Source organism: Macaca fascicularis, chromosome 6, assembly GCF_037993035.2.
Source record: "Macaca fascicularis isolate 582-1 chromosome 6, T2T-MFA8v1.1".
NCBI classification, from domain to species: domain Eukaryota; kingdom Metazoa; phylum Chordata; class Mammalia; order Primates; family Cercopithecidae; genus Macaca; species Macaca fascicularis.
The window spans coordinates 134,758,156-134,776,017 of NC_088380.1; the positions used below are offsets into that span (position 1 = coordinate 134,758,156).

A 17,862-nucleotide genomic window follows, 5' to 3' on the forward strand; every position below is an offset into this window, starting at 1 on the left:
ACCCTTCATCCAGTTTCCCCCAATGGTAATATCTTGCCTTATCCTAAGGTACTGTATCCAAGCCAGGAAATTGACATTGGAACAATCCACGGACCTTTTTCATATTTCAGCAGTTTTACAACTCTTGTGTGTGATTGTGTAGTTGTGTGCCACTTACTATGTGTTCATTTGTGTAACCACCATTGCAATAAAGATACAGAACTGTTCTGTCACTACAGACATCTCCCTATGTGTTCCCCCTTTCTATGTACTTTTCTTGTCTCCCATCATTACTGTATAATTTTGACATGTCAGGAATAGTGTGTAAATAATATAGTGTGTAACTTTTAAAGCATTTTTGGAAGTGAAGATTAAAGCCTAAGTAAGGTATAATTACTGCTTTTGCCAACTTTATAAAAACTATGGCCAGGCACCATGGCCTATGCCTGTAATCCCAGCATGTTGGGAGGTCGAGGTGAGTGGATGACCAGAGATCAGAAGTTTGAGACCAGCCTGACCAGCATGGTGAAGCCACGTCTCTACTAAAAATTCAAAAATTAGCCAGGCATGCTTGTAATTCCAGATGTTCGGGAAGCAGAGGCAGGAGAATTGCTTGAACCCAGGAGGCAGAGGCTACAGTGAGCCAAGATTGCTCCATTGCACTCCAGCCTGGGCGACAAGAGCAAGACTCTGTCTCAAAACAAAACAAAGCAGGAGAAAAAAAAAAACCAACTGTGAAGATTTTTATATTCTGTGAAGATTTTCTGGTAGTTTAAGAAATTATAAGCTTAAGAAAATTTACATATATAACATATTACCCCTAAGCCTAAATACTTAAGAAGTATCTGCTTCTGTATTTAAATTGTTTTAATCTTCCCTCTCTTTACCCCTTTAAGGGCAGTCTGCAGTTTTGAAACACTTTGAGGTCTTTATCCATGTAACCAAATAAGCATTTTCAGCAATCTGGAGTAGGTTTGGCAAATTATTCAATTACTTCTTGCTCTACCAGAATTGAGGTTTAGAGTGCCTTATACCTGTTAACTCAACATAAATAGTAGTGTTCCCTTTCACATATCACAGTTTGATGAATAAATTATATAGTTCTATCATTTACTGAAGTTTGAATGTGATTGAAACTTTTAAAAAGTATTTTCATGTATTTATAATCATTGTGAAATGTTTTTGAATACCTTATTACTCATCGTTAAGTTTTAAAACAGGAATTTGGGCATAAGAATTAAGGGCATAGGCATTGGAGTCAGGCAAATCTGCTTTAAAAATCTCAGCCTTTTCTGTTAGATGTTTTGTAGCCTAGGCAAATTTGGTGACTTCCAAGCCTCAGTTTCCTTATCTGTTAAAATGTATTTACCTTACAGGTTGGTTGTTAAGATTAAAAAGGAGATTAAGGCCTGTGAGCTTTTAGCATAGTGCTGGCATGTAGTTTCTTTTGTTTCTCTTCATTTACACAAATAAATGATGAGGATTATGGACATACTATCAGTTTTATATTTGTCTTTGTGATACATATTTGTATGGTGGAAGTTAAATCTTTACTAACTCTGACAAAAAGAGAAAATGAAGAAAAACTACTTTAAAAGGAAGAAATGGTACTTTCACCATGAACTTAGGAAGACTGTAGTCTTCGTTTTATAGTGGTGGGTATAATTTTTCAGTATTGTCTGTCATCTTACATATCTATGGACAGTTGTTACATTTTACATTTTTTATGTAACTGATTTTGAGAGCAGAATTGATTCACATACTATGTATTACTGTCTACCAGATTCTACTGTTCTATGAATTGTACTCATTACTAATTCTCTAGCTCGTAATTCAAATACAGTTTATGTATCTGTATCCAAAATGCTTGGAACGTGAAGGGTTTCAGAATTTGGAGGGAGGAGGTTGATTTTGGAATGTTTGCATTACATGGTACTTACCAGTTGAGCATCTCTGGTTCAGAAATCCAAAATCTGAAATGCTCCATTGAGCATTTCCTTTGAGCATCATGTTAGGTATGTAAAAAGTTTCAGATTTTCAGATCAGAATATTCAACCTATAACCTAGTTGTGGTTTACGTATTTAAATAAATAGTCATTTCAAACAGATTATCACAGTTGTTTAAATAAGAAGGCATTTATAACAAACTTATTTTTTCATAATAGTTTTATTACTAAACCATAATGCCTTATTTAACAGTTAAAATATGACTTAGATACTATTTTAAATAATTTTGTGTCTACAGAAGAATTACTGTCATCACAAGAGAAATCACCTGGCACCAAGGATGTGGTAGTAAGTGTGGAGTATAGTAAAAAATCCGATTTAGATACTTCCAAACCACTCAGTGAAAAACCGGTTACACACAAAGGTAATTTTCATTCAAACAATAAGTCTTATTAATAGTAATGTTTTAATTTGGGAGAAATATTTTTAATTATATATCTTATAAAAATAACCTGTTCTCAAACTTGTACTGGTCATTTCTTGCTGGTCAGGTAGAATTTATGGCTTTCAAAAATGGCTACAAAATGACTAGCTGTGTAAGGTACTAGAGTAGATCATCAGACAGAAACCATGCCAGATATTTACTAATATGGCCTCTGTGTTTTTATTTATAGTTGCTTTAAATAAAACATTTTAATTTGAAGCATAGGTTAAATCTAAATTTGGAAAGAACATGGTAATTTTAAAGTAACAAACTCATGAAACTTTCACATAATTTCATCCACAAATCTGTGTGTCATGTTTGAGAAGAAAAGAAGGATGACTTCCAAATCTTACTCTCCCACCCTCACTCTCCTACCTCTGTTCGGTCTAGTATCTCCATCTGTCCTATTCCTAGCTGACACTCAACAAGAAAAAAATCTGCGCTGTAAATCATCAGACTATAACATACTTTTGATTCCTGCAAAGTATTTCCCATTCTTTTTCTGAAATTACAACCTTGGACCAATCATGTCTTTGTGCAGTTTATCTCTTCTATATTGTTTAGAAGCAGTAATGTTGCTTTTTATTTCTTTCCTTCTTATTTACCTTGTTGGCTTAGAGTATTAGTAAAGTTTAGTTCACACCCATTTTCCTTTTCGGTTCTATGCTGGCTTGATTATAATTTATTTTGTTTTTCCTCAAAATTCTATAAACTGATTCTGATAACTGTTCTTATATTCCAGCATTTATTTTAGTTTGCAGTATACATTCTTTCATTTCCTCTTTTTTGTTTTTTTCTTTTGCTTCAAACATTCTTTTTCTACAGAATCTGTTGGGAATTAATAGGTGAAGTTTAATGGGAGGGTAAGAAGTAATACATATCAAGCATCTACTCCATGCACCCACATTATAGTGGATGTTACCCATATATTAGCTAATTAATATATGTTACAATCTTATGAAATCATTATTTTTATAGAACAGGAAAGTGGGTCAGTACATTTCTACTTACCTTTTTATTGTAAAAATCTAAATGCCTTTAACTTACTTTATAATTGTTAAATGTCAAGATTTCCTTGACATTTCTGAGCTCTTTTAAACAAATGCAGCATATCCATAGTTATATTTATAATTTTTATTATCAAAGACAAATGCCATTAAATATCTGCTTTATAAGAACAATATTGAATGCTATAAAATTAAATATAGTTGATTCTTTTTCCATTACAAGTTTAAGAAATTAGCGTTTGCTTTGTGTTTATTTTCTGTCAGTTATTCTCAAAGTCAGCAGCATAGATATTATAGAAAAGTTTATACATTTTAAAGTCTTCAGAATTAGAGACATTACTGTGTAGTTATTATAAATCTACAGTATTTAGCTGTGTTTGTCTTGGTTATTGAAGCATACATCATGCAAAGAGTCGTAAAGAACACCCTTTAAATACTTTCTGCCAGGCCTAGAGCTCAGTGCATTAATACTTGCATTAGTATAACAAGCTTAAGAGGTAGGTACTAACACCTCTTTAGAAAAGCAAGTTCAGTAACGAAAGCTCACTCAGCTAGTAAAATGAGTAGAGGGAAGATTGCAATCTTGCAGTCTAACTCCAGAGCCCATTGCAGTATACTCTCCTAAGTCCGGAGTTTTATATGCCGTAAACAAATATTTTAATACAAGCTTATATTAAGGGAACAGAATGAGATTAGGAAAATTTTTAATGCCAGAAAAATATTTGTAGATATTTTTAAATATAAATGGATAAATATATGCACACATATATACATACACATATACATTTATATATTTGAGAAAAATCACTGCTGTATAACCTGGCGTTTTATATAAAGCAAAAATTCTTCTCTGATCAAATTTCTTAATATTTCAAGTGGTGATTAATTTTTTACAAACAACAAATATCCATTAAATGTTTCTAAAATTGCTCTTCAGTTATTTGCACAGTGATGCAGTGGCATGTTTAAAATTTATTATCTGCAATATCAATGTTTAATGTCATTTATACTTTATAAGCCACAGTTCAGTATCTTCTCAAGTATGAAAGTGTAAAAATTTTAAAAATACGCTGAAATTTAAAAAATAATTTTACAGAAATTAGAGGTGTTAGTCATCCTGTAGGGGAGGGGTCTCAAATATGTGTGCTTTTTAGAAGCTTCAGCACTCAGTGCAGAAAATATTAATCTTCAGTCTTATTTTTCAGTGGACTGTTGCTTCCTACTATATTTTGTTTATAAATGTGCTCTAGTTGCATTTTTATTATTTTATTAATATAAAGGCAATTAACATATTTTTGTGTTTTTTAAACATAATCTAGTTGAGGAAGAGGATGGCAAGACTGCAACTCAACCACTGTTGAAAAAAGGCAGGCATTTTTCATCATTTTATTTTAATCCCTTTTTCATACTGTAAACTCTTTAACTCCAGCCTTATTCCCTTCTTTTTTTTTCAACCTTGGTTTTTATTTTCATGGTGAGGTAATGTTACAGTTCTGTGAATGCAGATTAGAAAAAGTATTATTAGTCTAAAGAGGTAAGCCTTCCCAGGAAATGGAGTTATATCACAGACAAATTCTTTTCAATCATCGTAGCATTTCTGAAATATTCAGACCCAGACAGCCGGTATTAATTTTTTTTTTAATTTAAACTGCATGGTTTAGATGATAAGTAGGGACACTGAAACAGGTTTTATTTGCAGTGTCACTTGCATTCTTTACCATCAGTTGTACCCAGCCAAGTCCTCAATTTTGATACTAATGTATTTTTCATTTCAAAAATTACAATATTTCTCACAGTCGTGCTGCGTTTGGGAGATACACAGTCATGTCAACATACATGAATTTTATGAGAAGGAGATAGAGGTGAGAGTTATGGAGCAGTGTGGTTTGGTAGCCATATTATTTCATCGTGCAAAATCATTTGTCATGTTTGCATATATCACAGCAGCATGAAAAGTGACATTCTGCAGAAGTAATCAGATGTCCTCATATGGATTTCTGCTTTTAAAATTTTGGTGTAGGAGTTTCATGGTAGTCATTTGCTTGCTCACGGAATCAATGCTGTTTTTTGTTTCATTTTGTTTTGTTTTAACTCCTGGGAATATAAATGGGAACTCCTTGGTGTACTGTTCTCAGGCCTGCAGCAGATGGGTGCCCTTCCAAGGAGCTCCCACCATCTTTCTGTGGTTCAGAGAAAGATGCGGTGGTTATATGGCTTTAGAATTGGGTTCCACCTATTGGGGACAAAACATAGGTAAAAATTAGAAGTCTTTCTTTAGACTAAGGTTTCACTGTGATCATTGTAAGAATGTGTTAGTATGTCTTCAACTCCCATCTTTCATTTTTATTACAGATAACAACTTTGTCTTTTAAAAAGTTGTGAGCTTTAAATTATTGAGATACCAGATTACCAAAGAAATAGTTTCACAGAACAGATATAAACTTGATTTGTCCAGTTTGACTAAATCAGCTTTTCAAAACACAAAATCTAGCAGCTCAGTATAATTTTTTGACTGTTATTTATGATTCTCTTACATTCATTCAGAATGCTTGAAAATATTAGTAATTAGGCAGATAATTTGGATTGGTTTAGCTATTGTAAAGAGTTATTTCTCTCTAGCCATTTATAAAGTAAACTTTTATTATAAACAACTGAAAGCTTATGGTAGATGCCATATACAGTTGTCTGAATTGTCTGTAGTATAAACATCTGAATATAAAAAAATTAGGAAACGATAGGAATTCAGCAAAAGGGACTTTAATATTTACTTTGCTTACATTTTATTTTTTGCTTAATCCTGTAGAATCCAAAGGCCCTATTGTGCCTTTAAATGTAGCTGACCAAAAGCTTCTTGAAGCTAGTACACAGTTTCAGAAAAAACAAGGAAAGAATACTATTGATGTCTGGTGGCTTTTTGATGATGGAGGTAAGGTTGTTAATTTTTTAAAAAATGATTTTAAATTTAGTAAAATTGTGAAAATAGTAAGAAATGGCAGGCACTCTTTACCCGTGGACCCCATTCAAATTTTGCCAGCATTCCCAAAAGCAAAAGGATTCATTTCAGAATCAGGCACAGCATTTAGCAGTTTGGTCTTTTCAGTATCCCTAATGCGGAGGTTGTTCAGTAGTATTTCCTTGAGCTTCATGACCTTAACTTTTAATATTATGAACCGTTTTGTTGACTGTCACCCAATTTGAAGGGCTATTTTTATGTTTTATTTAATTAGTTTTTAGGTTGTCTATCTTTGGCAGAAATATTACAGAAGTGATGCTGTGCTCTTCTGTCTACATCTCATCAGGTGGCACAGGATGTTGATTTGTCCCGTCACTGATGAAATTAACCATTGAGTAATATATGGTTTTTACCACGTTTATTCACTGAAAAGTTATCCTCCCCCCCCCCACATTTATAATTACAGGTATTGGGGATGGCACAGAGGAATTACTCTGAGACTATGTAAATACACTATTCTTGCAGCCTTCGCCACTATCTTTAGCATCCATTGATGTTTATTGTTGTTATTGTTGTGGTTGCCAAATGATGATGTTCCTGTTCCATCGTTTCTTCCTCATTTATTAGTTGGCATTTTATTGTAAGGAAGAACTTTCTCTTTATTTCTGTCAGTGTGGACTCATCAATTCCTATTTTATTGATATTCAGTAGGATATGTGTTAGACTGTTCTTGTGTTGCTTTGAAGAAATACCTGAGACTGGGTAGTTTGTAAAGAAAAGAGGTTTAATTTGCTGACGATTCTGCAGGCCACACAAGCATGGTCCTGACATCACTCAGCTTCTGGAGAAGCCTCAGGGAGCTTTTACTTACAGCAGAAGGCAAAGCAGGAACAGGCACAACACATGATGAAAGCAGGAGTGAGAGAGACACAGGAGACAGAGATGCCACACACTTTTAAATGTCCCGATCTCATGAGAACTATCACAAAGACAAGCACCAAACCTTGAGGGACCAACCCCCATGATCCAAACACCTCACTAAGCTCCACCTCCAGCACTGGGGATTAATTACAGTTCACTATGAGATTTCAGTAGGGGCTGATATCCAAACTATGCCAGAATATAATTTGTTACTTTCGTTTGTTTTGATGTTCCAATTGTCCCATATTTCGCCAGCACAGTCCTCCTTAGGCTGATTTCTTTCCATTTATCATGTCCCAGTCATTCTTTTGAGTTATTTTCCAACACAAGAAGATATTCCAGGCTCAGTTTTATTGTTTTACACTTTCTCTTCATAGCCATGAAAGTAACCCTTTATCCAAGGAATGCTGGTTCCTTTTACTGAATAACAGTGTTTAGTAACAAAGATCAGGGCATTGGATATGCTTGTGTCTACTAGAGTGTCACTGCTCCCAGGCCTTCTCGATGGACAGAGCCAGGAACTCCTTGTATATGTGTGTGTGGAGATATAAATGGAGATCAAAAACCAATTTCAGTCCAGCTTCTACCTTTTCATATTTCTAATTTCATTGTTAAACATGGCTCCTGCTAAGGTCAATAAATACACTATCCCATTTGGCTACCTTCCTTGAATGGGATCAGACTCCATTAGGAGTCCTTTCTTTCTCAGGTCTGCTAATGGCTTTTTGACTGAATTATCAAGGAAGGACAGAAATAATATTTTTGTTTTATATGGTGTTGTAGTAGACATGTTTTTCAAGGCTAAATTGATGTTCCTGATTAAGAAATTAGCATTTAGTAAATGATTCATTATATTTTTATAATTCAGGTTTGACCTTATTGATACCTTACCTTCTGACTACGAAGAAAAAATGGAAAGATTGTAAGATCAGAGTATTCATTGGTGGAAAAATAAACAGAATAGACCATGACCGGAGAGCGTAAGTTTATTTCACATTGAAGGGCATGCATCTAGTAGCACTTCATTGCTACGGTATAAATTTGATAGGATAAAAATTAGACAATCCAGAAAATGTCTGTTATCTTGCTTTGTTCTTTACTGAAGTTAAAAATTTTGAATATAACCTTGTAGTCTTCATGTTTAACTAGTAGATACTTAATTTTACTTAGATGTAATTTTTTTTAACATATTAGCATTTTAGAATGTCCTTCTTAAATACTTGTAACTTTAAAGTGCTAAGCAACATTTTTCTTTTAATCAGGGGAGAAAGTGCACAAACATTACCTATTTGTATATGGGATACATTTTGTTGTAGACTCTAGACAACAAAATGCAGGATGCCATTGTCATTCATCCGATTCTTTCCGAATATACTGTCACAATTATAGTTCTTGTTTCAGTATTTCTCTCCTGCTCTGTAAGTACTCGTTTTGTCTTTGACCTGTAAGATGTATATTGTACAGACTACATAATGTGCATAATCTTCAACCTAATTAATGTGTATATTGTACACATTATGGATCAAAGACATGGGTATTTAGAAGCATTGAAACCCAGTTTTATTTTTCAGAAAGCAGAGTTTTGACCATATAATTCCTCTACCCAAAATACTTTCACGACTTTCCTGCTACCTGCCATAGAAAATCTAATTGTTATAATGTAGCAGTCAAGGCCCTTGACAGTCTGTCCTCTCATTCCCTTTCTGTTCTTCTATTTCCCCCAGTATGCCTTATACTTCAGTACACTTTTCCATATGCTCTAAGCATGCATGTGACTTCAGGCTTTTACTCCTTTGCCTACTCTCATCTCTCTACTGTAAATAGCTCTTCACTTGCCTCTCCTTTTATCTCTTTAAATACTGCACTCTTTAAAACCTAGCTCAGTTCTTCATAGTGCCTTTCCTGTTTCCCCCGCCTTACCCCCAGATCTAGTTGTTATGTTTCTTTCCGGAATCACAATGTACTTTATACCTACCACTCATCACATTCTGGCAGGTATTATATTTATTTTCTTATTTAAGTTTTGTGGGCCCTGTTATGTTTAGCATGTTTTATAGTAGGCACTTAATTGATAGGTTCTGGAATTCAACTAGGTGTTTATTCATTTCAAATAGTGAATTATGCAAGAAATGCTAATAATAAATTTAATAATCAAACCTGTAGCAAATCTTTTTTCTCATATCTCAATTTAAAAACATTTTCATTACAAATAAAATTGCATTTTTTTGTATATATGTGCACTTCAACTGTTCTATTGTTGCCACCAATGTTTCATTGCCAGCTATGCCTTCAGAAAGGTATTTACTGAAAAATCAGGCTTGTTGATGCTCCTTTTCTATGTCCTGTTCCAGTTCCCTCCTCCCCCAAAATGCTATGAACTTAATCTGCCATCAACTATATCTTCAGTATGGCCCACAGGTCATATTTGGGCCCTGAGATAAGCATTCTTCTTGGATGGAAGAATAATCCAAAAATAAATATTTGTCTACTAGTTTTTATTGAAATTTATGTACTTATCAATATAGTTTGACTAAACTTAAGAAACATTAGCTGCCATTTAAATTTAATTATTAATGTCTCTTTGTCCATTACTCAGTACTAAGGAGAGATACAGAGAAAGTAAAATACTCAGTTGATTACTCAGAAAGTAAAGTACTCAGTGAATTTAAGTCTGCTTTGTGAATGAATGGTGTGAATTAATTCAAATGGACATTGTTTAGCACATGATAGACTGACTTTTTCTATAAATTATGCTTTTCAGATATATGGATTCAGCCCAATATAGAATGAAAATACTTGTATCTTAATTCTATTTATTTTTGTTGTAGGATGGCTACTTTGCTTAGCAAGTTCCGAATAGACTTTTCTGACATTATGGTCCTAGGAGATATCAATACCAAACCAAAGAAAGAAAAGTAAGTTACTCTACAAGTTTCTGATCCTTTTATAGATGGCCTACTCAGACAGATTCAACTTAATTAAAACCCAGAGATTTATTTTCCTGCTGTTAGTTACATGTGAAGTCAATATTTTAAAAATCTAGCATTGATAGTTGGTATGCATATATCAGATATTAAAGAAAGTCTAAAGAGTTTTCAATATTCAGAGACGATTTAAATTACAGCTTTACATGTGATTTCTGAAAGGTGGTTCATCTCCATTGCCCCTGCCTGCAGTCGTTATAACCACTCAGTCCTTGCTCTACATACCTATTACTTTCCACTGTTTTGTTTTATTGCTAAAATAGGAAAATCTAAACATTTGCCTACAATAGTTGCATTCAGAGTTCTTCTAGGAAAGACTTTGGAATATTCCACCTTAAAATGGTATATACAGGTTGTTATAATGATATTTGTATTTATTTTACCTGATATAATGTTAATTCTTAGATTAATGTTGAATCAATACAAAGCTGATGTAAAGAATTCCTTTTAGATAGGAAATAGTAAGGTAAAATTTGTAAGTGAGATTGCTTTTATTGTAAAACTGTGTACTGGGTGCTTCATACTAGATTTGATACTGAAAAATACATTTTTCATGTTCATAGAGGATTAGAATGCCATTCATGTTATTTTATTGGTAAGTATATGGATGTAGAAATTAATTTTTCATTTCCTTAAATTTTTAGTGTCTGCCCTTTTCCCCTTCAAAATATTCTAGTACATTTTTTTACACTACTTTTATTCATTGATAACTGGGAAAGCCTTTGGGTGTTTTAGAGCAGAGTAGTAACACAATTTTGACTTATTGCTCAAAGGGATCATTTTGGCTACTATGGTAAAATATATTTAGGTTGAGAGAAAATGGCCATAAGGGGAGGAGGGGTAGATACAGGGAGGTCAGCTTTAGCAGTTAAAAATGCAATTTTATTACAGGTTGGAGATTCCTTATCCCAAATGCTTGGGGTCAACCAAAAGTGTTTCAGATTTCAGATTTTTTTTTTTTAATTTTGAAACATTTTCATTATACATGCTGGTTTAGAATCCCTAATCCAAAAATCAGAAATTCAAAATGTTTCACTGAGCATTTCCATTAGACATCATATTGGTGCTTAGAAAGTTTTAGATTTTGAAGCAGTTTGGATTTCAGATTAGGGATGCACAATCTGTATTGTCCATATGGGTTCTAATTTTCTCATCAGTTTGAGAGACTAGAAATTGCTGTTTTTGAAATAAATTGCCACAGTGATTATTATGGTTGGGGTATGGAGAGGAGCATAATAAATGAGAGGCACTAACTTTGCAAGTTATAGTTTAATATTTAAGATCTTTCTGTTATGTAACTTAAAATAAGATTAGTTGTGAGAATTCTTTGTTTTTTAAAGTATTATAGCTTTTGAGGAAATGATTGAGCCATACAGACTTCATGAAGATGATAAAGAGCAAGATATTGCAGATAAAATGAAAGAAGATGAACCATGGCGAATAACAGATAATGAGCTTGAACTTTATAAGACCAAGGTATTCTTTCACTTCTGCTTTATTTTCATTGATTTTTTATATAATAAAAGACATGAAAACCAAGAACTTCAAATTTGATATAGGAGGGGTCAATTGTATAAATGAACTCTAAAGTAGATTTATTTGAGGTTAGCAGAAAGCATTTAAAAAAAAAAAAAGATTTTTATTACACTAAAATTCATTTCCATTTCTTTTTGTCTCCTTATAGTTTTATGAACCATGCTAAATTCTTATTTCCAAATGGTCTAGGAATGACTTTGTCCTGTTTCATTTCAGACCTACCGGCAGATCAGGTTAAATGAATTATTAAAGGAACATTCAAGCACAGCTAATATTATTGTCATGTAAGTAATATCTTTATAAAGATTTTCTTGCTAATTTCTGATAATATGCTTTGAATTAATTTCTGTTCCAGCCACATATCTATATAACACCCATATTGACTTAGTTGTTGTAAGGAGGAAAAAACAAACTTGTAAAAATATACTATGCTTTAAGCATATGGAGAAAGACTAACCTTAAGCTTATATGAATCCCAAGTAATTTTTTTATCGTAATTGGAACCTTTTGTTTACACTTCTCACCTTTTCAAAATTCCTTATCTTTGTAAACACTATAGCATAGCCATTAAGTATGTGTGGATAGGAGGGTCCTACGTTAAAATTTGGACCCCAGACAGCTTCCTCTTGAAAATAACCCAAAAAATGTTATTTGGCAGATTAAACTTGAATAGTGATTCCTGTCTGGATTCCCATTCTTATGTTTTCCACACACAAATTTTACATACCGACACATTGTCCTTGAGTTAAATACAGATGTAAATGCCTGCTTTGGCTCTTCCTCTACTGAACTAGGCTAGCTAGATATTCTTTGAACCCACATTTTCTCAGTTCTGGAACATGTGTCCTTAGATAGGAAAGCTCAGGCCTCTCCCCCACAAAAAAAGCCAAATAATGAAAAAAACTATCAAAAGATTGTTAGTTTAACAACAAGCATTTAATAAATCAGAAAGTTTCAAGTTTTGCTGATGATAAATACCTGTAATGGAAAAGACACTAAAACGCAGAAATTTAGAGAAAAACTTACAAAGCAGCTGGTCACTGCTACCACCATCCATAAATAGAAATTAAAACTGAGATAAGAAGATAAAAATTGCATTTATCCATATATAGCTTCTGTTTTCTAAATTTGGATAGTAAACATACCTTTCACCTAAAAGAATTCTATTCTTATTAAAGAAGGGGAAATCTAGGGTTTAGTGTTATATCTCAGAGATACTGTGGTTTATAGAAATATTTACTTTTCTTATGAACAAATTCTTAAAAATCTTTGTTGAAAGATTATAGTCTTTTATATACACGTGTACGATGGTGGTACCATAAGATTGTAATACCATATATTAAGCTGGGCACGATGGTGTGCACCTGTAGTCTCAGCTACTTGGGAGACTGAGGTGGGAGGATTGCTTGAGACCTGAAGTTTTGAGTCCAGCCTGGACAATGTATTAAGACCCATCTCTCTTAAAAACAAAAACAAAAAAACCATATTTTTACTGTATCTTTTCTATATTTAGCTATGCAAATGCTTACCATCGTGTTACAGTTGCCTATGGTATTCACTACAGTAACATACTGCACAGGTTTGTAGCCTAGGAGCAAGTGTCATATGGCCTAGATGTGTAGTAGGCTATACTGTCTTGGTTTGTGTAAGTACTCTTATGATGTTTTCATGAGGGCAAAATTGCCTGACAATAATAAGTTCTAAGAAATGAGTCGCTATCGCAAAGCAACACAACTGTGGTTGTTATTCTATATGCAGAATTCTCCTGCACTCAGAAATATTCTGTAATTATAGTAATTTATAGTAACTTATTGTAATCTAATTTATAATTTTTGCTACATTTTATTCTGTCAATGCATTGCTCAGGTTCTTTTTCTCTTTTTGATACCAGGAGTCTCCCAGTTGCACGAAAAGGTGCTGTGTCCAGTGCTCTCTACATGGCATGGTTAGAAGCTCTATCTAAGGACCTACCACCAATCCTCCTAGTTCGTGGGAATCATCAGAGTGTCCTTACCTTCTACTCGTAAATGTTCTATACAGTGGACAGCCCTCCAGAATGGTACTTCAGTGCCTAGTGTAGTAACTGAAATCTTCAATGACACATGAACATCACAATGGCGAATAGTGACTTTTCTTTCATGATTTCATTAATTTGAAAGCACACAGGAAAGTTGCTCCATTGATATGTGTATGGAGACTTCGGTTTTAGTCAATTCCATATCTCAATCTTAATGAATGGTGATTCTTCTCTGTTGAACTGAAGTTTGTGAGAGTAGTTTTCCTTTGCTACTTGAATAGCAATAAAAGTGTGTTAACTTTTTGATTGATGAAAGAAGTACAAAAAGCCTTTAGCCTTGAGGTGCCTTCTGAAATTAACCAAATTTCATCCATATATCCTCTTTTATAAATTTATAGAATGTCAAACTTTGCCTTCAACTGTTGTTTTTATTTCTAGTCTCTTCCACTTTAAAACAAAATGAACACTGCTTGTCTTCTTCCATTGACCATTTAGTGTTGAGTACTGTATGTGTTTTGTTAATTTTATAAAGGTATCTGTTAGATATTAAAGGTGAGAATTAGGGCAGGTTAATGAAAAATGGGGAAGGGGAAATGGTAACCAAAAAGTGACCCCATGGTACGGTTTATATGAGTATATGTTAATACAGAGCTAGGAAAAAAAGCCCCCCAAATGCCTTTTTAACCCCTCTGATTGGCTATTATTACTATATTATTATTTCTTGAAACCTTAGGGATGATTAAAGATTCATCCCATACTTCTCTATTTCATGCTTAAAAACATTCTTTAAACAAAAATACTCAAGATCATTTATATTTATTTGGAGAGAAAACTGTCCTAATTTAGAATTTCCCTCAAATCTGAGGGACTTTTAAGAAATGCTAACAGATTTTATGGAGGGAATTTAGACAAAGCAATGTCATTTAATAGAATATTTCAATATTTAAGTGGAATTTCAGTATACTGCACTATCCTTTATAAGTCATTAAAATAATGTTTCATCAAATGGTTAAATGGACCACTGGTTTCTTAGAGAAATGTTTTTAGGCTTAATTCATTCATTATTCAATTGTCAAGTACACTTAGTCTTAATACACTCAGGTTTGAACAGATTATTCTGAACATTAAAATTTAATCCATTCTTAATACTTTAAAACTTTTGTGTTAAGAAGAACTGCCAGTTTGTGCTTTTGAAATGTCTGTTTTGACATCATAGTCTACTAGTACAATTTTGACAGTGCATATGTTACTAAAAGCTTTATATAAAATTATTAATGTGAAGTTTTTCATTTATAATTCAAGGAAGGATTTCCTGAAAACATTTCAAGGGATGTCTACATATTTGTGTGTGTGTGTGTATATATGTATATGCATACACAGATGCATATGTGTATATATAATGAAATTTATGTTGCTGGTATTTTGCATTTTAAAGTGATCAAGATTCATTAGGCAAACTTTTGTTTAAGTAAACAAGTTCAAAATCAGATTAACAGATACAGGTTTCATAGAGAACAAAGGTGATCATTTGAAGGGCATGCTGTAATTTCACACAATTTTCCAGTTCAAAAATGGAGAATACTTCACCTAAAGTACTGTTAAGTGGGTCAATTGATAAAAGTTTCTGTGGTGGAAAATTTATGCAGGTTTTCATGAATCTTTTTTTTTTTTTTTTTTTTTTGAGACGGAGTCTCGCTCTGTTGCCATGCTGGAATGCAGTAACGTGATCTGAGCTCACTGCAACCTCCGCCTCTCCAGTTCAAGCAATGCTCCTGCCTTAGCCTCCCTAGTAGCTGGGACTACAGGTGCACGCCACCATGCCCAGCTAATTTTTGTATTTTGAGTAGAGACAGGGTTTCACATTATTGACTAGGATGGTCTCTATCTCTTGACCTTGTGATCTGCCCGCCTCGGCCTCCCAGAGTGCTGGGATTACAGGCGTGAGCCACTGCGCCCGGCTGGTTTTCATGAATCTTGATAGACATCTATAACGTTATTTTCAGTGGTGTGCAGCATTTTTGCTGCATGAGTATGAGCTAGGTATAGAGATCTGATAACTTGAATTCAGAATATTAAGAAAATGAAGTAACTGATTTTCTTAAGAGAAAATTCTACATTTTAACTCACAGCATTGTTCCATTGCAGGTTTTGCAATGTTTGTTTGGGGGTAAAGACAGTAGAAATATTATATTATTCAATAAACAATAACGTGTGAACTTTAAAAATGGATAATAGGGCATGGACTGAGTGCTGCTATCTTGAAATGTGCACAGGTACACTTACTTCTTTTTTAAGTTTTTCCCATTCAGGAAAACAACATTGTGATCTGTACTACAGGAACCAAATGTCATGCGTCATACATGTGTGTATAAAGTACATAAAATGTATCTAAATATTCATAATGTGGGGTGGGTAATACTGTCTGTGAAATAATGTAAGAAGCTTTTCACTTAAAAAAATGCATTACTTTCACTTAACACTAGACATCAGGTCGAAAATTTGCAAGATTGTTATAGTACTTATTTTAGCAATTTTTAGAGATGCTAGCTAGTGTTGAAGCTAAAAATAGCTTTATTTATGCTGAATTTTGATTTTTGTGCGAAATTTTTTTAGTTCTAATCATTGGTGATAGCTTGGAGATAAATAATTATGCCATGGCATTTGACAGTTCATTATTCCTATAAATAAGAATTCAGTGAGTTTAAAGAGAATGGTGGTGTTAAGCTGATGATTAACAGTTACTGAAATCAACTATTTATTTGTTACATTATTCCATTTGTATTTTAGGTTTCCTTTTACATTCTTTTTATATGCATTCTGACATTACATATTTTTTAAGACTATGGAAATAATTTAAAGATTTGAGCTCTGGTGGATGATTATCTGCTAAGTTTGAAAATGTAATATTTTGATAATACTGTACTATAACTGTCACACAAATGCTTTTCTAATGTTTTAAACTTGAGTATTGCAGTTGCTGCTTTGTACAGAGGTTACTGCAATAAAGGAAGTGGATTCATTCAACCTATTTAATGTCCATTCTTATATTTTATCTACAAGTTTTTGCCAGCTTTGTGGTTTTGTGTCATTTAGATAACTATTGCTTCATTCATTTCTGAATTTTTAAAATAGCTTTTACCTTAATATTCATGCCCTGGAAAAGTCATTCACTATTCCTAAACCTTTGCAGTAATCACTGTTAATACTTACAGTATGACTGAACCATCTGAGCTGCAGCTCATTATGGGTTTTTTTTAAGTGACCTGGCTTTTCTAATTCTGCTTTATCTTTGGGCCAAATCTCTCATTTGTCAATGAGGAAACTAGAAGATTAAAATCGATTCATAATCCCTGAATATCATCTGATTCTTTCCTTCCAAAGATTTTTATCTAAGCTCATTTAGAGTTTTAGAAAGCATTTTCATTTTCTCATTTGAACATGACTGTAGATGTGGTATATATGCAGGACAGCTGTTTCTTCTAGTCTTGAGAAAGCAGCTTGGAGCAGTTTAGGGAGTTTTCCAAGGTCATGTGGTAAATCAAGGAAGGTTGTTGGTCTAGAGCCCAGGTCTTTCATCTCCGGGAATTCCTTCATTATGCATTCACTGCTGGCTGATCCATAAGACAGATGGCTGGGATAGATTGGTCGTTTCCAAATTACTCACCCCTGTCCGCCGACTAAATGTGTGTTCAGGTAACGCAAATTATAGTTAGAAATATAGGTTGGCTACAGGCTGCCTTAATAGGTTCAAAACAAAATGTAAACATCCATTTTTTTGTTTGTCGTCTTCCTTATTCTCAAGCCACTATTCAGGCCACTGTTCACTTATTTGGAAAGCTAAAAGATAATTTAAAGGCAACTATGTATGTGACATTTTCTAATATCAGACCATCGAACAGTTTTTAAAACAAGAACATCATTCATCTTTGAGCCAGCAGGTTTCTGCTGTTCATTCACCAGGAAGAAAAGATAAATCCATTTGGTATGCTTCCCTCTTTATGTTTATGTACCTATAGGAAGTTTGTAGGGCCAGA

General features: G+C 33.5%; 1 protein-coding gene across 2 annotated transcripts in view; it reads left to right on the plus strand.

Moving 5' to 3' along the window:
- Positions 1-16,856, plus strand: part of SLC12A2 (solute carrier family 12 member 2) — a 103,330-nt gene extending 86,474 nt beyond the window's left edge. Inside the window, exons 20-27 of one of the 2 annotated variants that reach the window (XM_005557674.4) lie at positions 2,225-2,350; positions 4,737-4,784; positions 6,221-6,343; positions 8,160-8,271; positions 10,120-10,206; positions 11,616-11,751; positions 12,028-12,095; positions 13,703-16,856. In XM_005557674.4, coding sequence (XP_005557731.1) covers positions 2,225-2,350; positions 4,737-4,784; positions 6,221-6,343; positions 8,160-8,271; positions 10,120-10,206; positions 11,616-11,751; positions 12,028-12,095; positions 13,703-13,838 — 836 coding nt within the window. In that variant the 3' untranslated portion in view covers positions 13,839-16,856. The remainder of the gene's footprint in view (positions 1-2,224; positions 2,351-4,736; positions 4,785-6,220; positions 6,344-8,159; positions 8,272-10,119; positions 10,207-11,615; positions 11,752-12,027; positions 12,096-13,702) is intronic. The other variant, XM_005557675.4, reaches the window with a different exon arrangement.
- Positions 16,857-17,862: the final 1,006 nt, after the last annotated feature.